This window comes from Drosophila bipectinata, chromosome 3R (genome assembly GCF_030179905.1).
Source record: "Drosophila bipectinata strain 14024-0381.07 chromosome 3R, DbipHiC1v2, whole genome shotgun sequence".
Classification (NCBI taxonomy): domain Eukaryota; kingdom Metazoa; phylum Arthropoda; class Insecta; order Diptera; family Drosophilidae; genus Drosophila; species Drosophila bipectinata.
The window spans coordinates 691,636-717,040 of NC_091739.1; the positions used below are offsets into that span (position 1 = coordinate 691,636).

Consider the following 25,405-nt stretch of genomic DNA (forward strand, 5'->3'; position numbering starts at 1 on the left):
GCTTATATTGCGTAAGAACACTTTGACCAAAATTATAATACTGTCTGCAAAGGTATAATAAAACTGTATATTTTTATACCCGGTACACGTAGTGTACTAGGATATATTGTAGTTGGGTGAATGTATGTAACATAGAATATGAATTATCTCCGACCCCATTAAGTGATGCTGATTAACAGCCGAGTCGATATAGCCATATATTCGTCTGTCCGTATGAATGGGAGAATCTCAAATACTACAAGATTCTTATAATGCCAACGCAGTTCAAGTTTACTGCAAATGTTTTCCACGCCCAAAATTTTATGGGAAATATACTCATATATATACAATACTACATATTTCTCATACAAACAGGATACAATTTTGAACGCGTGCATCTCAAAGACTATAAGAGATAGAACTATCCGGTTTCGAGCTTGCACATGTATGTTACCCGCGAAGTCATTAATGTTTTTGATGCAAAACTGTTCTAATGGCTAATCTACATCTACAATTCATAATACAGCAAAATCGCACAATTTTTTGACAATTTTACTGAATCGGTAGTATCGGTTGCAGTTGGAAGTAGAGGAGGGGCTATGGTTTTTTTTTTGCTCAAGCCCAAAAGTACATATGGTATCCATACCGTAAATCAGTGGTGGGCACGAAATCTAACGGTCGGAGCCGCAGCTCGGCCAAACAATAAATTACAACAACAACCACCACCCTCGCGATGGTTGTCGTCGCGTTGTGCGCAAACGGACCCTTAATAATTGTTGTTGCAAACTCGGGACCGCGGGGTCGGGCCCGCTACCTGCTTCAAAATTTGTGTAGCATTGTTTTTGTAAATCTTCACGGCTCACTGACCGCGCGACTCGATCGTCTGGCCCGATTTGCTGGCGCCAAAATTTACGAATAACGGGGGGAGCCTTGAGAGCCCGAGGAGCCATAGGCTTGCCCACCCCTGCCGTAAATGTATGTAAATGTCTTGTGCTTTTTATAGAATAGATTTTCATACCGGGATGCTGTCACATAAAGCTGAACATGCATCCCCTCCTGTGAATTACGATACCAACCACCAACGTAAACTTTACCGAAATAAACATGAGAACTTTGCAAGACCGAATAATACGGACACGACAGCAAAGACGGTAGCTAACAAAGGTTTTTTCAGAAGTTTAGATTTAAAATCAATTATTAGCCCGCAATAATTTCAATGTTCTTTTTCAACCATTTAATTTAACAAGAAAATCTAGACTTTCTTTTATTTCAATTTGTTGAAAAGACTGTGAGCAACGCAATGATCCAATTCGGCGACATAGTCAAATAATTCTTCCATACAGGTCTCGGATGTCTTAGATCGTCCATTGACGCGATCGTTGCACTCCTGGTACTTGTTGTACAAAGACTCAATATGACCCTTGGCTTGGCATTTTTCCTGATTTAAGTAGAAACAAAAACATTAGCTATTATTCTGCAAGACGATTAAGAAGTATTACCCGAAGAGTTGCTTGTGGATCCACCAAGTCCTCTTCTTCATCAGCTTTAACCACAGGCAACCAGATTTTCCAAGACGCCATTTTTGCAGCTACAATAGGGACAAAATAAAAATTATTAACAAAAAGTATAAAAATTTATGTAATTGTCAAACCTAAAGAAGTGATGCAACAAAATGTAAATTCACAATAGCATTATATTAAGACTAGTGAATGTAGTATCGATTACTAAACTGACGTAACTGCTGAAAATGATATATTTACACTTCACGCTTAAAAAACTTTTGGAAAAGTTTAAAAAATATTCTAAGTTTTAAGGATAAAACATAAGGTTATAATATATATTATATATCGAAGCTTATTTTACATAGTTAGTTTCCCGAATTTAACCCGCAGACCTAGGCATATCTCCAGTATTTATACAAATATAAAAATTTTGCTTTTCAATCAAGCAGCTCGTAGTCGCTTTCAGTGCGGAATACAAATAACATAAAATATTAAAAACACAACGTAAAAAAAATTGTCTATTGTAAATCTATATTTATATATATTAAGTTTTTTTTTTAATGGTGCAATAACATTTATTAACATAATATTGTTATTTATAACATAATAACATTTAGTAGCTACAACATTTGAATTTTGTAAAAATCTATTTGTTATCCAGTTTTAGTGATCTATATTCAAAAAAAATTGAAAATATTAAACCTGTGTACCTTATTTGTATATATATACCTAAATACAACCTATATAAAACTTATATACATTATTTTTATATATATAAAAGCGTATAAATAAAATTTTTTCGTGGAAAGTAGAAAAAAAATATTTTTTTTTGCAGTTGGAAAATAAATGTTTATTCTGTATGCGGGCTTTATGGATGAAATTTTTCAATATGGTTGTATATGAGTATAAAACTATATGATCGTATAAAAAATTAGTTCACCACTTTGTGTATTTTTTAATAGAACTCATCGATATATTATCAATCGATAAACGATAATTGCATCTTAAGGCCTCGTTTTTCTGCGTATATTTTGGTCTGTGTTTTATATTTTACATTTATTTGTTAACTAGTTTCACTAATACACATTGCATTGCCTAAATTGCAAATAACGAGAAAAAACCCTAAATATAAAAAGAGTGTTTGGTAAAATGATTACCAAAACAAAGAATACCTTTATTTGAAAGAATTCAGATTTTTCTTAAAATCTGCATGAAGCAGTCTTGAAGGATGGAATAAGTATTCTTATAAAATATTAATTACATTAAACGAAGACAATGTTATTAAAAACTGTTCAAATATTTTAGGTATATTTGAAAAAACCTGGCCAAGATAAAAAGTCTTATAAGAACGTTGTGTATTGAGGAAATGATAAATAAAAAGTTTTATCGCGCCTAGTACTCATGGCCACATTCATATGTCATGCAGATGAAGGACAATCGTGACAGCAGCCACTCATGCACAAATAATCTGTCATTGCAGCCCCAAGCTAAAATGCACCGTAATTTTAAACTCTTAGCGGATCCACAATTGGTAAAATGTGGTGCCAAACTGTATCGTTACGATGGGGTTGTACCAGGAGATCCGACTTATCCAACATTAACGCCAAGAGACCCCCGAAATCCTCTCATACGTATTCGTGCAAGACCAATTGATCCACTTATGCTTCTTATACCTAGGTATGAAGTAATTTCTATAAAAATGTATCTTAATTTCAAATACCCCACAGATTTGTAATCGACTCTGACTATGTTGGTCAACCACCGGCTATTGAAGTTACTGTTGTCAACCTTAACGACAATATCGACAAGCAGTTTCTCTCCAGCATGTTGGACAAATGTGGGACATTCGATGAAATCCAAATTTACCATCATCCAATCACAAATAAACATTTGGGTATTGCCCGAATTGTTTTTGAAAGCACAAAAGGAGCTAGACAATTTGTTGAAAAATACCACGAAAAATCTGTTATGGGAAAGGTATGTTGGTTGTTGTTTCCACTAATTCACAAGTTCATTGACTTTGGTTACAATTGTAGAAGAATATATTTCTTTAACTATAAACCTGACCAAGTATTATTCGGATTTATATAACCTTGGAAATGTGTCTCTTTGGGTACAAAGAAATTTTTTGATTGTTCAGTGATTTTTTTTAATTTTAACGGAACTCTTTGCCGTAAATGTGTTGCACCTTCTGGCTGTTCATTAGAAACCTAATTTCCGTCGTTCTTTGCACATAGGTCTTATAAGCCGTACCTACACTCAAATATGGACATTTCCCCTCCCAAACGTACGTTTGTACGCCCTTCCCATTTTTTTTGTTTTTTCGGTAGCACCTAATTAGCCTTATAATTAAAGCAATTAATAGGTTTTATCGAGTTTTTATTTTCATAATAATTGGAAAAACATGCGATCGCAAACCCACGCAATATATGTCACTTTGAAACTTATGTAGTAAAATTCCAAAATCTGCGTTGTAAATTTAGGTTAAAAAGGTACATGTATACCCATTCCACAAATAATCTTCAAATTATACGTTTTTTTTAGCAAACGTAAAAAAATGGGTGATATATACAGCTGTGTTCATGAAAATAGCAGTGCTAATGACATAGATATTTAAGATCGAAAAATCGTAGTATAAACACCAAAATGGGACAAATTTGGCTTACATCCACATAATATATTTATTTTTAATTATGTTAACATTTTTTTCAGTCTGATTACTGTATTTTTTTTTGAAAATATAGATAACAAAATAATATCGAAAAAATGTGGTGTTCATAAAAATAGCAGTGTTACCAAAAAAAAACTAAAAAATTCATCAAATCTTAAAAATAACTTAATACAAATAACAAAAATGATAAATATAAACTAATATATTGTCGTAAAGCCTTTATTGGCTATAACAGCTGCACACCTACGAGGCAAGGAGTCCACCAAGACCTGGCAACGCTTGAGGGGAATCTGGGCCCACGCGTCCTGTACAAATTGCCAAAGCTGCGGCTTTGAAGTCGGGGATTTCTTTGCCACATATCCCTTGTTGTCCCCCATAAATTTTAAATCGGGGGACTGTGCTGGCCACGACATTGGATCAATGTTTTGTTGACTAACCCAACTCTTAGCCAATTTGCTGGTATGTTTTGGATCGTTACCCTGCTGGAATGTCCTTTTTAAGGGCATATCTCTGTGCATAAGAAAGCACAACTTTTTTGAGTATGTCGACATAGACGTCTTGGTCCATGATCCCATCAATCATATGTATGGGAACACGTCGCTGTACAAAAAACAAGCCCATACCAATAATTAGGGCCACCGTGCGTAACGGTCTTAAGAGTGTGGTTTTGGTGGTACTCAGTGTTTGGGGGTCGTCGGGCATACTGTTTTGAGCCTGTCCCACCAAACAAGACCAGTTTGGACTCATATATCCAAAGAATATTGCGCCTTTTCGTTCGCCACTGGCCAGTTCAAATGGCTTTTGGCAAACTCCGATCGAGCTTGGATATGCCTTGTACCAAGTAATGGCACCTTTCGGGGCTTCGCGTATTTATTTTTTCATTTACTAATCGATGGCGAATGGTGACGTCGCTGATTCGTAACTTCAGCTCCGCTTTAACATCCCTAGAATACGCAAAAGGATTCACTTTGCTGAAGCGCACTTTTCTTCGGCCCTCAATATCGGTGGTTTTTCGCTTGAACCCACGTGTTTCGGATTTCCCCTCATATTTAATGACATTGTATAACATTTTGGCAAAAAAATTTACCATATCTTGAATTTTTTATAGGGGTTTTCCTGTTTTCGGCGCTTTTTGTGGATCAAAATGAAAAACGGCTATTTTTATGAACAGCCAAAAACTTGTGATTTTGAACAAAAATGCCCAGAAAACGCAAATAAAATGCAAATCTTATGAAATTTTGGTACTTTTCCTATCTCTATATCCCATTTTCCAAAAATAACGATCAAGCCATCAACTAACGAAAAGGAAAATGCAAAAATTACCGTTTTTCTGTGCTTCATTGCTATCGCACTGCTATTTTAATGAACACAGCTGTATATCCGGCTCGAAGAACCAGTTAAATCATGTTTCCCTGAGAATTTTCTTGAAAGGTGTTTTTAACACCAAAAAGCTCTAAAAGAAACTATACACGAGTGTTATTTTCATTAAAATCGATCTAATTGTGGTTTTTCTCAACCTTTGAGATTTTTATACCCTTGCAGTGGGTATTATAATTTTTTCCAAAAGTATGCAACGCAGTGAAGGAGACATCTCCGACCCTATAAAGTATATATATTCTTGATCAGGATCACCTCCTGAGTTGATATGAGCATGTCCGTCTGTCTGTCTGTTTCTACGCGAACTAGTCTCAGTTTTAAAGCTATCGACTTGAAACTTTGCACACACCCTTCTTTCCTTTGCACGCAGTATATAAGTCGGAACGACCGGGATCGGCCGACTATATCCTATAGCTGCCAGATAACTGATTGATCGGAAATGGTATAACTTTGCTATTTTTAAAGTTAGAGACTTAAAATTTTACATACGATTTTGGCCGACTATATTCTATAGCTGCCATATAACTGAACGATCGGAAATGACCCAACTTTCGTGTTTTTGAAGATTAAAAGCTAGAATGTAGTACAGATTCTATTTTTGGTCAGTTGATCCAACCTACCAAATTTCATAAGGATCGGCCGACTATATCCTATAGCTGCCATATAACTGAACGATCGGAATTGACCCAACTTTTGTGTTTTTGAAGATAGAAAGCTGGAACTTGGTACAGATTATATTTTTGGTCAGTTAAGCCGAATTCGGCTTCAGCCGAATTTTTTTTTTTGAGATTTTTTTTGTTTCTTTTTCTAATACTAAATACCACTTTTCCAAATTCAACGATTTAGATTTTAAATGTTTTCTGCGATCCGTTTGGTGCCATACTAAAAAAAACCGTTGAAAATATAACTAACCCTGTCGCTACAAAACAAGCTTCTATTTTAAAGGGTCAAAAAATGTCTTCTATGCCTCAGGGACAAGGAATCTGCCATGAAGCTGATTTTGGTAACAGTAATTTAGATAAAGATACCTTGGATAATGTAAATGTTGGATACAGACCTGCAGATTTAAATTCTGATATTGAACGGAGCAATGATCGTTACTGGGATCGTATTAGAGAACGTGAAGGAGATCGATATTTTAAAGAACAAAGTCGACATTCATCAGAGAGAAGTTATGATCGCGAACACGGAAATCACGATAAGTTTTTAAATACTTCAAGGCAATGCCGAAATTTTAATAGGCACCGCTCCAGAGATAAAAGCACAGAATTTTCTAGAGAAATATCGTTTACTGGATGTGATAATCGTAGAGATTCAAACATAAAGTCACGTGACTATTATCGCTTAAGAGAACGAGATCATTTTCGAGATGGGAAAGATCATTCAAGAGAAAAGAGAGATTACCGATATAATTCGTCTAAAGAAAGAGAATACCGAGGAAGAGACCACGACCGTTCATCAGAGAGAGATCGAAGGGATCGTTCAACGTTTAAATACACCAAACGATATCAAAGTCATGAATATAATAAAATTGATATTGAAAAGCCTGAAAACTCAAAAACTCAGCATTATTATTCTACTGCGCCATTATCGGGATTATCTCTTTTAAATTACGGATACAATAATTATGGTTACTCTATAACTGAAGGTGTTCGTACATGGTCGGAGGAAAAGAACTGGAAAGCCCCTCAGCCTGAATTTGAGCCTCAACCCCCTCCTCCTCCTCCCCCTGAAGAAGAAGAAAATTGGGATGATTTGGAACTTAAAATTGATAAAAAAGATAGCCAGATATCTTTAGAATCCGTCAGCACAAGGCTTCAATCACCCCAAGAAAACAACATAAATCTCGAGAACAAATCTAAAAAAATATCTGAATCGAACATAGAAATTGGAAATGTAGATTTAGATACTCGTATTGCCTTAATATTTAAAGGAAGAACTTTTGGAAATGCACCACCTTTCCTTCAAATGGAGAGTAGCGACTCTGAAACCGAAAAAGGAAAAGCCGATAATTCCAATGAAAATTATTCGGATTCTAACAATTCAACCGATGGAAAAGCAGCTGAGAAAAAGCTATCAAATTTGCAAGACCATCATGGAGCAAGTGACATCTCGAGTGATGAGGAACTTGTGGTTTCAAAAGCCGCATCAAAAACCAGTATTATCAATACTAAAGATGGAAATGACGACAATATGTCTCTATCATCTTTGTCCTCTCATGAAGATACAGTGCAGAATTTAACGTCTTTCGTTGACGTAAATAAAAAATCCACGGTAACCCCTTTTATGTATCAAAGTACTTCAAACCAAAATCCATACTATTACCAAACAACTTCCTATGAACATTATCTTTCAAATATACATACAACCCCTAGTTTAAATAACCCTTATTTTTCTAACTCTGCCTATATGCAATCTGGTTATTTATCAGGAGTGGGAACATTTGATTTTGATACTTATGTTCAATCATATGATGCTCAATATGCTTTCACCGATCAAAATGACAAAATAAGACAAAGAGTAAAAAAAGTAATAGGCTACATTGTCGATGAGCTAAAGCAGATTCTTAAACGAGATGTTAATAAGCGTATGATTGAAATAACAGCTTTTAAAAATTTCGAAGCCTGGTGGGATGAACATTCTTTAAAGGCCCGTTCCAAACCCTTAACTGAAACTGTCGAATCATCAATAGGAACCGCGAACATAATTATAGATAACTCTAATAACGAAAAGGCGCTAGATAATAATACATTTCTTAATTCACAAAGGGAAATATTGGAATTTCAATCCTTTTCAAGTATTGGTATAAGAGCGTCTATGCCTAAATTGCCATCTTTTAGACGATTACGAAAACGTTCTAGCCCCATTCCCAACCAAAGACAATCATTAGAAAGAGATCTAAGTGATCAAGAGGAAATGGTACAACGTTCTGATTCGGATAAAGAGGATTCTAATATGGGAAATTCCGATTTGCCACGTTCAAATCTTAAAAGAAGGATTTTAAACCAAACTGTTAAGCTTCAAACTTCCCCTTCAGATACAAATTCAAAAAGGAAAGGAAGCGCATCAAGTTTTTTTTCTTCTTCCTCTTCATCATCTTCTGAAGCGGAAAACGAAAATAATGAATGTGTTGAAAATGAAAGAAGCAGCGAGGATGATAGTTTTGAAGAAGCGCAACTAAAAAATATGCGTCAACAGAAAAAAAATTTTCAAACCCGAAGAAGTACGGAATTTAAATCAAATGAATATAGTAACATTAACAATATATACTCTGATTCCGATGAAGAAAAAAAAGTTAAAAGTCCGGACGAGTCTAAAAAAAATCAATCAAGAAAAAATCATATATATTCAGATACGGATGATGATAATGACAATAATGGAGATGCAGGATTGCTTCCTCAGACACGAGAAAAATTATTTTCATCTATACCCTCTGATCTGGAAGATATCAGCAAAGATAGTAGTTTTGGATTGACCGAAGATGACATGGAAAATACATTTGATCAATGTGCTACACCAAAACTTGATGACGAATCCCGACGTTCTCTGACCCCTGTACCACCACCAGACTATAATGAAGAGGCAATACAGCAAAAATCAGATTTTTACAAGGAGAAGCCCAAATTTGATTATGGTCGTATTTATAGTGACTCGGACGAGGAACGCGAGTATCAGGAGAAAAGAAGGCGAAATACAGAGTACATGGCACAGATTGAAAGAGAATTTTTAGAGGAGCAGGAGAAGAAAAACAAAAATTCTCAACCCGAAATTGCAGATTACCCTGAAACTTTTAATTCTCTTAATAAATCAAACACGTCAATGGTTTCTAGGATTAGTCCAAATATTGATAAAAACATAGATGTAGCGATTAAATCAGATAAAAAAATACATATAAATAATGAGGAAAATATCAAAACTGAAAATTATATGAAAAAGGTTGAAAATTCCGGTGCTAATAATTTGTTTAATAGCGAATTAAGAGGATCTAACCAAGCGTGTGAAATTTTAAAAGTCGAAACGAAAGAAACCCAATCACCCGCCACTTCTGAAGGTGGACACAGCCCGGCTTCACAGGCTAGTCAAGTTGCTTTAGAACATTGTTATTCTTTGCCACCACATGCACAATGTATTTCATTAGATGAAACATCCAATAATATGGCTACTCATAAAATCAGTTTAGATGGACATAATATAGCCGGTGTTGGTCAACTACCCAAAACGGGTCCCGGCAGGCCCCGAAAGGACACTATTCGTACGCAAAAAAAAAAGAAGGATTCAGTCCCACTTTCTTCTAAGAACAAATTAGTTTCATCTAAAAAAGCATTAGCTGAATTGGCCAGACAAACCATAAATTTTGTTCCATATGATATGTATGGTGCACGTGATCAGAATGAGGAAATGGTTATCTTGTACACTTTTCTTACGAAGGGCATTGATGCCGAAGATATAAGGTATATAAATATGAGCTATTCAGAGCATTTACAGAAGGAGCCATACGCGTAAGTAATAATTAAAAAATATATTTATTTATTTACAATACATATTATACAGTTACGCATTTATAATACAAAAAATAATTAAGGGAGGAGTAACTAGCTACTGAGGCCATTGACTCGACAATTGATAGTGCTTTTATTTTAAATATATATATATATTTTTTAACAATTTACGAGAAAAGTAAATGCATTATATTTGTGTGTTAAAATTAGGTGTATAATTTTACATTTGTCTAAGAAGAGTAATCAATTCGAGTTATTGGTTGATAAATGAGCTAAGAAGAGTATAGTGGATTTGAGTTGGTGGTTGATAATTTAGCTAATAGATTAGAGGTTGGGGTAAGACCAAAGAGGTTTGTTCTGGGGTTATAGTAGTGGTTCAGTATCCAGTATCCATGTATCAAGTATATATTTTAATGATGATTCTTGATATGGTCTCAAAGGTCGGTTTTCGACCTTGAGAATGTGTTTATGGGATAAATTGGGGTTAATGAGAATAGAGCATTTCCTTTTGTTGCACGACGCCTGATATTTCATGTCCTTCTTGTTGACCAGTGTTTAAAAGACTCCCAGTCTTTTTCGATGTCGAGGAATATCTTCCACATACATATCTTCATATTTCAGATGCCCTGTTGTAATCTAGGTTTACTGTGTGGCGCGAAGCTCCTGCGGCTAGCTTTGCGGCTTTATCGGCTAATTCGAAAAGTTTGTTGTAACACTATGACTGCAGTTTATGTATTTTCTTTGAGCTCACGACGAAATTATTTGCCTTTATGACAGCTACCGCTTTCGCAGTAAATTCCGTGAAGATGGTAGGTGGTTGTGACAGTCCCGAGACTTCGAAGGTGGTTGTGACATCGGACTTTGAACCGTTCGTATAGAGCAGGGGTGCCCAGCCCCATTGCTCTTGGTGCTCCTTTTGTTGTTGGAATTGCTCTTTCATATGGGAAATTAAATTTTATATACGTGTGTTGCTCTCAGCATAGGCAAAGGCCAAATACAAAAACGATGTTTCGTTTTTTCCTACTGTCTTTCAAAGGTCTCTCGCATAGTCTCTCATTTTTTCGTACTAATACAAAGGCATTTCGGTTTTGTATTGTCGAAAACTTTTCTCGCAAAAAATCACTTTTGGTTGAGATCTCAAATAGAATGGTTGACATCGGAGCTATGAATTTCTTTTATTTATAATTTTATTACAATTTTTAATTTTTATACCCTTGCTGAGGGTATTATAATTTTGGTCAAAAGTGTGCAACGCAGTGAAGGAGACATCTCCGACCCTAGAAAGTATATGAGTAATATGAGTTGATATGAGCATGTCCGTCTGTCTGTTTCTACGCAAACTAGTATCTCAGTTTTAAAGATATCGACTTGAAACTTTGCACACACCCTTCTTTCTTTTGCACGCAGTATATAAGTCGGAAAGCCCGGGATCGGCCGACTAAATCCTGTAGCTGCCCTGTAACTGATTGATCGGAAATGGTATAACTTCGGTGTTTTAGGGTTAGAGAGTTAAAATTTGACATACATGAAAGCTATTTTTGGCAAAATAATACGACATGCCGAATAACATAAGGTTCGGCACACTATATCCTATAGCTGTCATATCACTGATTGATCGGAAATGCTATAACTGAACGGTCGGAAATGGTTTTTGGTAGAAATACCAACTTTAGTATTTTTGAAGATAGAAGTTTAGGACTTTTTTTTTCAAATTTTTTATTTATTTATTTATTGTACTCTGCACTCAAAAGTTGCAAACTTTAGGTACAGGCGTTATATATTTGCTTATAAATTAAACTTATAACAAATAATGATTATTTACACGTGTGGTAACAAGTTATTTACACTTAAATTATTTATAAATTTAATAACATATAAGTTATATGAGATGCAAAAGGTTAGCTGATTTAAGGAAGTTTAGAATTAGCTGGAGGTTTGCAGGATTAGGGTCAATTAATAGTTCCGAGAGTTTAAAATTTGGAAAATTTGTTCTATGTGTTTGTAGGGCGGGGCAGTCGTCAAGGATATGGGAGATTGATATGGAGTCCGTGGTGCAGAACTGGCATTGATAGTTTGGTATCTGTGAGAAGCGATGTTCGTGGGTAATCTCTCTTCGTGGGAGGTTGGAGGTCTGTGCAGTTTTACTGTAGCCGGCTATGCTTATTGCTTCAGGATTAATTTTTTGGTACCACTGCGATGATTTTTGCAAGATTATAGTTTTTTTTTTTTGAGGGACTCAGATTTTAATTTGTTGTTGATGTCTCCACGGTTAACATTTGTTGTAGAAAATAGTGGAGCGATGGTCGCTCCTTTCGTTGCTGCATCGGCATTTTCGTTGCCCTTGATTCCGACGTGGCTGGGGACCCATAGGAGTTTGATTTTATTTTTATGTTTAAGCAGAAGGTCGCGGATTGACGATACATAAAAGCTGGAATTGTTTATGTTGGCTATTGCTTCCAATGTGGATAGGGAATCTGAGCAGATGCAGAATTTCCCTCTAATCTTGACTGCTATTTTAATGGCTTCAAGAATAGCAATCGCGTTACTGCAAAGCCAATTATTTCCTTGTTCAAGGATCCGTCTGTGAACAGGAGCGTGACGTTCTTCCTCATGAGCTGGCGTTTCATTTCTAGAAATTGTTGGACAAATATGTCCTTGTTTGTATCAGATTTTTTTAGACGGCTTAGTCGGGTATCTATTAGATTGATATCTAGAAACCAGGGCGGTAATATTGGTTTAGGCTTATAAGGAAGAGAGGTTGGAAGTTCTAGCTTTAGACTTCGAGAAATGCACCGGTCGACCGTTGAGGTTCGATATTTTTTTGTATTGTTTTTGGTTATCTGTTGGATAATTTTTCTTAGAGGTGTGTCGTTTGCGTGCATGATAGTGTTAATTGTTTTTGTTTGTAAGTGTTCGATTCTGGTTTCTAATGGTTCGATGTTAGATTCCAGGTATAGATTGAAAGTGGGTGTAGAGCAGAAGGCTCCCAGAGATGTTCGCAAGATTGAGTTAATTAACGTTTTAATTGGTTTTATAAGTGACTTAGAGGAGTTACCGTATATCGGTAAAGCGTAATCAATTTTGGAAATACATAGGCTTTTGACGATTTGAACAAGGGTGTTGGGGTGGCTGTTGTATTTTCCGCTGGAAAGGCATTTTATTATATTTGATGGTTTCTGTAGTGATTTGTGTAATTTATTGAAGTGGGGTTTGAATTTGTATTTTGTGTTAAAAGACAGACCTAGAATAGTTAGTTCGTTAACTGTGTTTATAATTGCGGATTGTGTAGAGACCTGGCATGAACATTGTTTTTTCCGGCAAATGTGGATGTGTTTGCATTTTGAAATTGAAAGCATTGCGCCGGATTTTTGGCACCATTCATTGATTTCAGTAAACAGCATGTAGAGGTTGATTGAAATGTTTTTATCTTTATTCAATGGTATTAAGATGTTAAAATCGTCCGCATAAGCTGTGTGTTAAAGTTCCTTGTGCTTGTCGATTATATCTGAGAGACTGTTGAACGCAATGAGAAAAAGTACTACCGAGAGGGGAGATCCCTGCGGAATGCCATTGTGGAGTGGGTGTGTCCTTGAGGTGTTATCATTGGCACGAACTCTTATTTTCCTTTTTGACATAAGTTCATCACGTATTTGATAATTAATGGGCCGCAGCCCCATACTGATAGTTGATTTGTGATGGTATGCAAACATATTTTTTCGAATGCTTTTGCGAAGTCAAGAGATATAATGGATATGTGTCTTTTTTCAGCGAGGGCTCTGCTAATTAGAGCGTCTGCGTAAAGCAGACAATCCATTGCAGATTTCCCTTTTTTAAATCCGAGTTGACGGCTGTTCAGTAGCTTGTTGGTTGTAGCAAACCACCATAGCCGTTTTGAGATTATTTTGTCAAGGGTTTTAGATAAACATGGGTTGAGGGAGATAGGTCTATATGATTCCGTCATGGTTTTGTCTGCACCTTGTTTGCGTATAGGTATAATTGTGCTGATTTTGTACGATTGAGGAATATAAGCTTTTAAAATGTTGTTGAAAAAGCGGATAATTCTCATTTTCAGTGATTCACCGACGTGTCGTATCATGTCATAGTTAATCTTATCTTGACCTGGGGTGTGACCCTTTAAGCTATTTAGTGCCGATGAGAACTCTAGGAAGTTTATATCCTGTTCCATGAACGCTGCAGTTTTGTGTGGTGGAGATAAAAAGTTTAGCGTATTTAGATAATTTTTTTCTTCAATGAAAAGGTTGGAGAATTGGGAGTCTTCTGAACGGAGTGACCAATAGCTTGCGAAGGCTTCAGAAATATCTTCGGAGCTGGTGAGCAAATCGCTACTGCTATTGTCCTTGATAGCGTGTATTTGTGTAGCTTTTTGAAGACCACAGAGCTTTTTTATATTTCTCCAAATTGCTTCCGGTTTGGACTGAGGAGAGATTGTCGAAGTCAATTTAAATAGGCTATTTGTTTTACTAAATTTTAATTCTCTTCTGAATTTTGCGTTCATTTTTTTATAATGGATGAGGTTGTCGTTGGATATATCTCATTTGAATGTTCTCCAGGCTTTAAATTTTTCCTTATTCAGACCTTCCAGTTTTTTGTTCCACCAAGGAACATTGTGGTGGGTCTTAGGTGGTCTCGTGTGTGGAATGCTCTTGTATGCACTTGCAAAATAATTTTCTTGATATTGAATGTTTAGTGATATTGGTATTTTATTGTTCAGGTCTTCAGTTAGCATCTCGAATTTTTCCCAATCAGCTCTGCTAGTAACGAATCGTTGTACAAAGTTTTGACTTGCTCTCTGATTTTTCGGGAAAATTTCGATGGTGATTGGGAAGTGATCGCTTCCTTGGAGGGAGTCACTGATTTTGAAGTCGCAATATACTTTAAGTTCAGGTGAACAGAATGCCAAGTCAATATGTGTAAAGGTCCTATGTGTTAAGAAATGCGTGGGTTGTCCGTTGTTAAGGATAATGAAGTTGTTATCCAGAATGAATTTTCCTAATATTCTTCCCTTCAGATTAATTTTTGGGGATCCCCAGCTGGTATTCCAGCTGTTGAAGTCTCCTGTAATTAGATTTGGGGAGTTTCCTGGTGGTAAAATTGAATGGAGATCTATTTGGTTGAATTTCTTGTTAGGAGGTATATAGGATGCTATTATATTAAATTTTTTTACAGACTGAATTTCCAATGCAATGGAGTCAACTGTGCTCTGAAGAGGGATGGATTTGTGCTGTATAGATTTGTGAATTAAAATTGCCGCGCCGCCATCCGGGCTGTGCGAGGCTGTGTAGTAAATATTGTAGTTAACTGGAATAGGGATTGGTTGGGTGTACGTTATGTGGGTTTCATGAAGTGAAATGATTTTGGGAGTAAAGCGTTTAATCAGGACTTGCAGTTCGTTGTAATTGTTCAGGTATCCATTCATGTTCCATTGTAGAAGTTTTAGGGTCATTATGATTGTTATTGTGTTGTTTTAGTTTCAATTGAGGCAAGGGATTTAAGTTTAGATCTGGTGATAATTGCGCTCGGATCATTTTTAAAAAGACTTTTGGTTCTATTCGTTGTGTTAAGCGGAAGGATTTTTGCCGGTTTTTTTAGCAGTGTGGGAAGAGCAGGGAGTTTATGAGCTGGATGACATAGGTTCGTCTGGGTCGAGGTTCCTGGATGTTGGTGTTTCAAATTCATTTGGGGCATAGCTTATTGTTTTCCTTGTTGACGTTTGGTTTGAGTTGGCTAGATTGGATTTGGCTGCTGAGGAGTAGAGAGATCCATCGTGGTGTCTTCTGTTGTATATGGACCAGGCTCTCCTATTGTCAACTTTTTGTAGGGTCTTAATGGCCTGGACTTCCTTGTTCGACAGGAAGACAGGACAGTCCTTATTGCGGGCATGGTGGTCAGATGTTGGGAGTTTTTTAAGGGAGCAATTTATACAATTCGGCTTGTTTTGGCAAATATCTGAGTTCTCATAGTTAACGTGGGCATCGAGACCACAGTTGGCGCAAGTTGGTGTGTTTTTGCAGAACTTTGCGGTATAACCAAACCTAAAGCAGTTGTTGAAACGCATAGGACGCGGTATAAATGTACGCACTTCAACTCTCTCATAGCCAATATAGAGAAAGTCTGGCAGATGGGTTAGCTTAAATGAGATTTTAATTAGACCCCTTTCGTTTTGTGGAGTTTTATTGAGAACCCGGTTGGGAATATATTTATATATTTTCTCGATTCCTTCAACTTTTTGCGACTTTAGGTTGTCCAAGATGACTTTTTCATCAATTCCTCGCAAATCGTTCGAATATATTATCCCAATACTCGAGTTAAGACTTCGGTGTTCAGATATTTTAATGGGGACATCGACATATAAGTGTTGGAAGGCATACTGACGTGTTTCTTAAGTTTTTCGGCTTGTAATAAATATTTTTAGTCTTAATCAGTAAATTGCCGTCTTTGGTTTTCTTACAACTTGAAACTTCACCTTAAATAGTATTGTCGATTGTCTTCTTAATAATGAACTGGCAGATTGCAGCCAGGGGCTGGGAATCTTCGTCCGTTCTGGTTGCAACCAAATATATACCGTCTGGAGGGTGTTTTCTCCAGATGTCTGGAGGGTCCAGCATTGTGGGGTCAACAAACTTTAAGGCCACTTAAATTCTGCCAAAATTTTCCGTCGCTCCAGTTGGAGTAGAGATAAGAAGATTTCGTTATTTTGTTTGCTTTGTGCTTGTGTTGTTGTTTTGAAGCTGCGCAACGTAGACGTCTTGCGGAAGAACACGACCGATCGGTTAGACTGTCGAAGGTGAACTGTTTAGATTTTTTATTATAATAAATTGGGTTATATTATCATATTCTCATAAGGGTCGGCCAACTATATCCGATGTTTGCGATATATATACGGTTTTAACTGCAAGGGTATATAAACTTGGGCTCCGCCAGTAGTTAGCTTTTCTTTCTTGTTTTTTTTTTTTAAGTTTTGGCTGTCAAAAGAGTCAAAATGGGATCAGATGAGAGAGCATCTGAAAAAATTTGAGAGTCACACTCACACTGCCAGTGTGCCGGCAGCGCTGCGGCAGAATTTTCTACCCTATGCACCGTGCTATGGAAAATGAGATTTTGCCCCCCAATGATTTATAACGTTCAAGAGGCAACATCTTTCGCTTTTTTTTCGTTTTAGCAGCCCATATTATATATTTTTTTTTTTCGGAACAACGTCTTCTATTTTGTGATCTCCCTTGTGAACACCTATTTGGATAACGCGGACATGGCTAATTCGTCCGTCAGGATCATCAATACGTCACAACACTGGCACCGCCTACCAGCACCACCTTCACAAGTGTTGCCTGGCACAACCTTAACCATCCAGCCGGCGACAGGATCAGTGCCAACTACTCCACCTATACCTATTCCTGTGAGAATCACGCGGTTGATTTGCACTAACACAGAGATGTTTGCCATATAATCCGAGCCAAATTGGTGAACATTGGGGAGGGAGGGGGTCAAAACACCCGAAAATGAGCGTCACGAGATTTATGGACGGCTCCTTAAATATGTCTTTGCTCGCATCCTAGCTACCCGGTGCATAAACAGTATTTTCATCTATCGATTCAGATTTATGGCTATCCGTTAGCTTCACCTTGGTGGATATAAATTTTTATAGAATAGTTATTTGTATGACCATTCTGTCTTCTTTATCACTCTTTGTGAACACCTATTTGGATAACGCGGACATGGCTAATCCGTCCGTCAGTATCATCAATACGTCACAACACTAGCACCGTCTACCGGCACCACCATAACAAGTGTTGCCTTGCATACTTTCACAAGTGTCGACTTGCACAACCTTAACCATCCAGCTTGGGACTGGATCAGTGCCAACTACTCCCACTAGTGAAAAGGAAGCACAAGTGTATCACGACCTATTCCTGTGAGAATCACATGTTTGATTTGCACTTAACACAGAGATGTTTGCCATATAAACCGGGCCATACATTGAAGCTACACAATCAAAGCCGCATAGACAATAAATTGGCTAAAAATACTCTCAAATCGCAAGCAATTCACATGACTTAAGTGTTGTAGCTACCAAGTTTCTACTTTAAAAAGGTTTCTAAGGAAGGTTTAAAGGTTTAAAAGGATTCTGGGTTCGTTTCTCTAAAGCAGTGGTCGGCAGGGCCCTATTTCAGGGGCAGATGAAATTTCTGTACCCGAGCTCTGCCCCTCGCACACAGTATAGAACGTATTAAACGTCCTGCTCGCATCCTACTTTCTGCTGTTTGTTAGTAATTATTATGCATCAAAGTCACCGGAGAAAACAAAAACCATAGTCAAAAAACTTAAGAACAGAGGGCAGCCTCAGATGGAAAAACCTATTCCCTAGTAAAAGTACTCCGTCAACGATGCATTTTATTTCTTCTATTTCTAATGAACGCAGCCCCATGAAAATAGCATTTTATTTTGCATATACCAGTAAGATCCGTAGTGTTTATAAATTTTTTAACATTGGCTTGTCTTTTTACCAGCACGAGTAGATTACAAAAGTCCAAAATTGACACAATGTTCTTGGAGATAGTTTTTAAGGCACGGTGGACAGCAAAGCGATTGTAATAGTCGATTGTAATATACATTGGATTGTCAACTGTCGTTGGTGGAAGTTCCGGGAATGCATTATCAAGTTTTAAGGTTGTTTTCTTTTTTCGTTGGGGGGTTGATGGCAAACGGTGCAAACCGGTTTTCGCCTGGTTGGGAGGCCCTTATGGCCATATTTAGTCTTCAATATTTGTATTCCTTAAGTATTTTTTTAGCAGGGAATTTGAAAATATATTGCAAAAAGCCAGGTGGAGAGTATTAAAGATAAGGACCACGCCAGTCCAATAAGAATAGAGACCGATCGGGAAGCGTCTAATGAAGAAAAAAGATGTTCGCTCGCTACGAGAGATAGTCAAAGACTGTATGTATACACATATATTTGTACTTTAAAGTATATATCGACGCATTTTCCGACGCAAGATTTAATCATTTTTTACAGACTTTTTCAGGAAAAGCTCCTACTTAAAAACTTTGATTTATTGACATTTTGACGATATTTTTGTGGAAATTCTTGATACACGCTTAAATTTTTTAGAAGAATTTAAATCTATTAAATTCTATTAATTTATTAATTAAATTATTTTCTAAAAATTAAACTTTTTTAAAAGTGTGCAAAGCAGTCAAAGAGATATCTTCGACCCTATAAAGCAGTGGTCGGCACGGCCCTATCCCGAGGGCATAGGAAATTTCTCTGCCCGAGCTCTGCCACACACACACAGTATAAATGTGTGAAACGTCATGCACACAGCTTACTTTCTGCTATTCGTTACTAACACTAATACGTTAAAATCATATCAATGTATTGGCGTGCCGACCACTGCTATAAGGTATATACATATTTTCTTGATCAGGATACTAGTAAGTAATAAGTTGATATAAACATGTCCGTTTGTCTTTGTGTTTCTATGTCCCATGTTAACCATGATCTAATGGTAAAATTATCTACATTTAATTATAAGATCTTGTGTTTGATTTTCAGCAAACAAAGCTTTTTAGTAATTAAATGTTTCTTACTTTTTAATTTTTGTATACATAAAATGTAGTTTAATAAACACATTTCATTAAAAGTAAAGGAGAGTATTACATTTTATTAAACGTTGATCTTACCAGTTAGATGATCTTTTTACTAGTTATTTTGCTAGTTATTTTTTTTTATTTGCTTTAATATATTTAAACTGGGCCCTGTTAATTGCCTCCCGTCATATCGTTACCGGCAAAAATATAGAATCTAGCTCCTACCTCGTACTTGTGCTGGGTTACTCAAGTTACTGCACATGCTCATTCTTGGTCAGCTTGATTTCAAATTTCTCTTGGAACCGCTATTATTTACAGTTCGTAAAAAGGTTATTAGGTCCATCCGAACCCTATCATTATGTAAATCTAATTTAGCCAAACATGATCCTTTTCTTGTTATTATTAAAAATTTCAATCCAGTATTCCTAGATGTAACCACTAACCATACAACATATGGACCTTTTATATATCTTATCTTCTTAATATGTATATATAAATCTCGTGTCACAATGTTTGTCTTCAATGGACTCCTTAACCACTTACCCGATTATAATAAAATTCGCACACCACGTTCAGTTCGATCTAACTTGAGAGATAGGATAGTTTAAATCTCAAATTATAATCGCAATTTTAATTAAATGCTAATTTATTGTCTGTTATTATTTGACAGTCACAATTATGTGTTAACTCCAAATGATTCCAACAGATGTCTAAGTCTTACTGGGTTGAGTAAGTAATCAATAGACGGCGCTGCTATGGTAAATCTATGAACGTGTCATATAACCTACATTGTAACAGCATAATTACCACGTGTTGTTGACGCTATAAAATTAATTAAATATATTTTGTAAATTGTTGATAAAAATGAAAGTGTAAATTTTCCGATTGAATTTTTACATTCATTAGATATCCCTGGAATGCCACCACATAATCTTCGATTAAAGATTAGTTCCCCTATTATTCTCCTCCGTTATTTGAATCCACCTCAATTATGTAACGGTACGCGTTTGCTCATCAAAAAGATCACCGGAAACATTCTTGAATCAACCATTTTGGCTGGGTTAAAAGGAAAAGTGGTCCTGCTGCCACCTATTCCACCCTTTAAAAGGCTACAGTTTCCAATTCGTTTAGCTTTCGCCATGTCTATAAATAAATCTCAAGTTCAAACAATGTGCATTTGTGGTTAAGATTTGGAAAATTCATGTTTTTCTCAATTTTTTTTCTCAATAGTGGAGTTTGTGACTGATGTTCTCTTATTGTTCCTCTTAGATTGTTTACTATAATGTTATGGTATATAACAAAAACTTTAGCCACAGCAACGCGTGGCCGGTTCAGTTAGTATATACTATATATATATGTATTTATGTCGATAACAAATTCTAGCGACGACTTTTTTAAAGAACCAAAATATTAAAGGATATTATTAAATTAATGACATCGTTAGAGTATGCATGCACAAGCCTCTTGCAGAAAAACAAAAATCTTAAAAGCAATCTGCGTTTTAAGTGACTCCGACTGAAATATATCCTGTTCCTATCTCAGTATTTTGATATTTAATGATTCGTAAAAATATATATATATACAAAACATTTTACTGCTAAAACTTAATAAAACTCCAAAATAAATGTAAAATGTATGCTGAAATATTAAAAAATATAATATAACAAATAGAATAATTTCTTTTACTTCCACCCAATAACGAATACCCGAATTTTTTTTAGGGCAGCAAGCCTGAAAAGTTAGAAAAATCAAAAATTTTGTGCGCTGCACAGTAGTCGAGCTTGTATGGAACTGCGGCCATATATACTTATAGATGATAAAAATCTAGAAAAATATAAACTTACTGACTTATAAAAAACTGTCCCACGACAACCTCCTCAAAAAAAGTATGAGATCAAAAAAATAGTTTAATACATTTAAGTAGAATACGAACAATATTACAAAATCATATACATAATTTTTAATTTTTTTCATTTAGTAAAGAAATGGTTGTCTCTAGCAGCGGTGATTTTTGGATATAAGTAATTTTTCTTTGCCCACTAATAAATGGGTCAGAGCCATGGGTTCTGAATAAAACGAGACCAATTTTATTTCGAAATTATGAAAATTGTTGAAGTTATAACACTTTTCCCAAAACAAGTCAGACCAATCATGCTGGCGTTCCGGAGTAATAGTGTGTGCCCTTCCATTCCGCCTATTCCTTTCTTTCACACACTTTTACTCCGGAGCGCTAGTAAAGTTGCACTGAAAAAAATTACGCGTTTAGGAATTTTTAAGAGCAAAAAAGTCCCGAAAACCTTTTTTTCCAAATAAATCAAGATTTTGAGGGTGTTTCAAACATGGTTTTATACTATACTCGACCTAATAAACAATTCCTACTAGGTCTCTTCAAAAGTTCCTCCAATTTTTCTTTTTTTTTGTCGCAATGTGTAATTGATGATTTTATTATGAAATATCATAGGCATCGGCAGTTAGGCAGTTATTCAATATAATTAAAATAGAATTTAAATTAAAAACAGCCATTTAACTGAAAAGATATATGAACTTTGTCTTTGCCCGAAGTTACCAATCCTGTCCCGTTTTTAATTATTATACATATTATCATTTTTTAAAGGATGTTTTTAAACAATACACATTGGGTAGATCATTGTACAACTGATCGAACTTTTTGGCCACCGCCCTGTAAAAAACGAAAAAAAGAAGATGATCTAATGCGTCATAAAACAGGTTGTGCCAGAACAGAGGGTTTTTACAAATTGGATGTTCGAGAAAAGGCTAAACATAAGTACCATCATGCAAAAGCAAATGCTGAAGATTTGCTTAATGAAGACCGTTGTGAAGATCCTACTGCACTTACCAACCACCATCACAATAAATTAATATCTAAAATGCAAGGAATTTCCCGAGAAGCACGGTCAAATCAGCGACGGCTCCTAACAGCGTTTGGTTTAATCGGAGAGTCTGAACTTTTAAAATTCAATCAACTTAAATTCAGAAAGAAACAGCTTAAGTTTGCAAAATCTGCCATACATGACTGGGGATTATTTGCAATGGAACCCATCGCAGCTGATGAAATGGTCATTGAATACGTTGGGCAAATGATTCGCCCAGTGGTAGCAGATTTAAGGGAGTCCAAATATGAAGCTATTGGAATCGGAAGTTCCTATCTGTTCCGTATAGATATGGAAACTATAATCGATGCTACAAAATGTGGCAATTTGGCGAGATTCATAAATCATAGTTGCAATGTAAGTAGTACTATCTTTATTAAAAAGTTAAAAGTAATATATTTTTTTTACTTTGCAGCCGAATTGCTATGCTAAGGTTATTACCATAGAGTCTGAAAAGAAAATAGTTATATATTCAAAGCAACCCATTGGTATTAACGAGGAAATAACATACGACTATAAATTCCCTTTGGAGGATGAAAAGATTCCGTGTCTATGTGCCGCGCAAGGTTGCCGTGGCACCCTTAATTGAAGCTTTTTATTAATATTAGTACGTGTTAGGTGTTGTCGAAATGTGTGAATTTAAATCACTTAGAATTTAAAAAAAAACCTTATGTAAATATAAAACAAAAATATCTATAAATCATTAAATTTATTAGAATTTGGGATATTTCAAAATAAGTCTAAAACGCCAAATACTAAGTTTAACAGTCAACAAAAATGGTTGGAACTGTGCTTGCATTTTACATTTCGACCAGGTCTATGCATATGAAACTGCGATATATTTTTGGTTAACATTTTTTTTTTAGCATCTTTTGAAATCTGGCAACACTGCTCAAAGGTTATTTGCGAGTTTTTTTCCAATAGCAAAATGTCGAGTTTTATACCCACAATCAACGATTCGCGGACATCGTTGCTTTTTTTTTAAAGCAAAATTGCTGTGAAAGCCAAAAAAATGCTTGTGGAAGCTTATGGTGTGCATGCCCTAAGCATTAGAAGTTGCCAAGCCTGGTTTAAAAAATTCCGGAGCGGTGAATGAGAATGAAGAGCGTGGCAGACCACTAAAAAAGTTTCAGGACGATGGTCAAACACAAGAACAACTAGTAGAACAATTGAATGTTGACCAAAGCACCGTTGGAAGACGCCTCAAAGACATAGGAAAAAAGTTAAAGCCTAGTACTCTGACGACGGAAATCCGCTGTAACTCGTGTGATAGCGAAATCGCTCTTTATTTGGCTACCGAGCTAGTGTGACTAACAAAATTAAGGAAAAGGGTAATACTGAACAGCTGTTTTCTTTCTCTCTCTCTAATATTTCTCTTTCAATTTTCGCTCCATGTTTGGGGCATGATACAATTATACATGGTTATATATAATATATCATGGTTTGGGGTGTCAAAATAAATCAAATGAAAAAAATGAATTATTTTTACACCCCGAGATCAGCTGTTTACTATTTTGATCCGGCAACGCCATTCAATTTGACAGCCATTTTCGTCGTTAGAGTACCGGCAAAATCTAGGAGGCACAAATTTCTTCTTCCTTTTTTCACACCGTTTTTTATACCCTTGCAGAGAGTATTATAATTTTGGTCAAAAGTGTGCAACGCAGTGAAGGAGACATCTCCGACCCTATAAAGTGTATATATTCTTGATCAGGATCACCTCCTGAGTTGATATGAGCATGTCCGTCTGTCCGTCTGTCCGTCTGTCTGTCTGTCCGTTTCTACGCGAACTAGTCTCTCAGTTTTAAAGCTATCGTCTTGAAACTTTGCACACACCCTTCTTTCCTTTGCACGCAGTATATAAGTCGGAACGGCCCGGATCGGCCGACTATATCCTATAGCTGCCATATAACTGATTGATCGGAAATGGTATAATTTTGGTGTTTTTAGAGTTAGAGAGTTCAAATTTGACATGAGAGCTATTTTTGGCAAAACATTACGTCATGCCAAATTTCATAAAGATCGGCCGACTATATCTTATAGCTGCCATATAACTGAACGATCGGAAATGACCCAACTTTCGTGTTTTTGTAGATAGAAAGCTGGAATTTAATACAGATTCTATTTTTGGTCAGTTGATCCAACCTACCAAATTTCATTAGGATCGGCTGACTATATCAGCCGGAAGGAAGTCGTTTTTGCTTTGCATTGTCACGGGATGAAAAGTGGATCTGTTTTCAAAACCCCAAACGAATTGGTATGAGCTCCTAAAAACGGGTGAAACCGTTGATGGCAAACGCTTCCAGCAACAATTGGAAGAACTGAAAGAAAATGTGCTCCAAAAACGCATAAAATACGCAAAAAGGCAGAACGAAGCAATTCTTCTGGACGACAACGCGGCATCACACCGGGTAAGAGGCACCAAGGAATTGGTGGAAGCATGGAAGCCCATGCGGCTTATTCACCTGACTAGGCGCTATTAGATTACCATTTGTTCGCCAGTTTGAGACCCGGATTAGCCAACCAGAGGACTGGTTTGGGTCCAAGGAAAAGGAATTCTTCTGGCGAGAATCTTTGCCCGAAAGATGTGCAAATGTGTGGCTTCTAAAGGGGCATACTTTGAAGGTTGAAATTGTCACCATTTTTTTTTAATAAAGCCTAGTACTCTGACAACGAAAATCCGCTGTCACACGTGTGATAGCGAAATCGCTCTTTATTTGGCTACCGAGCTAGTGTGGCTAGCCAAAACTAATTCAAACCGATTGGATTTTGGTGTTTTCTTTATGTATTTCGCCGCTGAGCTGATTAAGAAAAAGAAAACTGGGTCAAAATCAATCACAAATCATTTCAATGCCATTTTATGGAATTAAAATGCCCCTT

The 25,405-nt window shown here is 36.2% G+C and overlaps 2 protein-coding genes across 4 annotated transcripts; one reads left to right on the plus strand and one right to left on the minus strand.

The window, feature by feature from the left end:
* Positions 1-1,190: 1,190 nt before the first annotated feature.
* UQCR-11 (Ubiquinol-cytochrome c reductase 11 kDa subunit) lies at positions 1,191-1,712 on the minus strand. The gene is made up of 3 exons (XM_017251746.3): positions 1,631-1,712; positions 1,479-1,567; positions 1,191-1,417 (listed from the first exon to the last, which is right to left on the minus strand). Exons 2-3 carry the CDS (start codon positions 1,557-1,559, stop codon positions 1,244-1,246), a joined length of 255 nt encoding a protein of 84 aa, XP_017107235.1. The 5' UTR covers positions 1,560-1,567; positions 1,631-1,712; the 3' UTR covers positions 1,191-1,243.
* A 749-nt stretch (positions 1,713-2,461) lies between these two features.
* On the plus strand, positions 2,462-25,174 carry Set1 (SET domain containing 1). Of its 3 annotated transcripts, none has more exons than XM_043212469.2 (6): positions 2,462-2,718; positions 2,787-3,158; positions 3,209-3,458; positions 6,376-10,028; positions 22,249-22,882; positions 22,941-25,174. In XM_043212469.2, the coding sequence occupies exons 2-6, from the start codon at positions 2,902-2,904 to the stop codon at positions 23,112-23,114; spliced, it is 4,968 nt and encodes a 1,655-aa protein (XP_043068404.1). In that variant the 5' UTR covers positions 2,462-2,718; positions 2,787-2,901; the 3' UTR covers positions 23,115-25,174. The 3 variants fall into 3 exon arrangements, with proteins under 3 accessions (XP_043068404.1, XP_043068406.1, XP_070137292.1); XM_043212471.2 differs by having other exon boundaries at positions 2,476-2,515; positions 2,962-3,158; XM_070281191.1 differs by lacking the exon at positions 2,462-2,718 and having other exon boundaries at positions 2,962-3,158.
* The last annotated feature ends 231 nt before the right edge of the window (positions 25,175-25,405 follow it).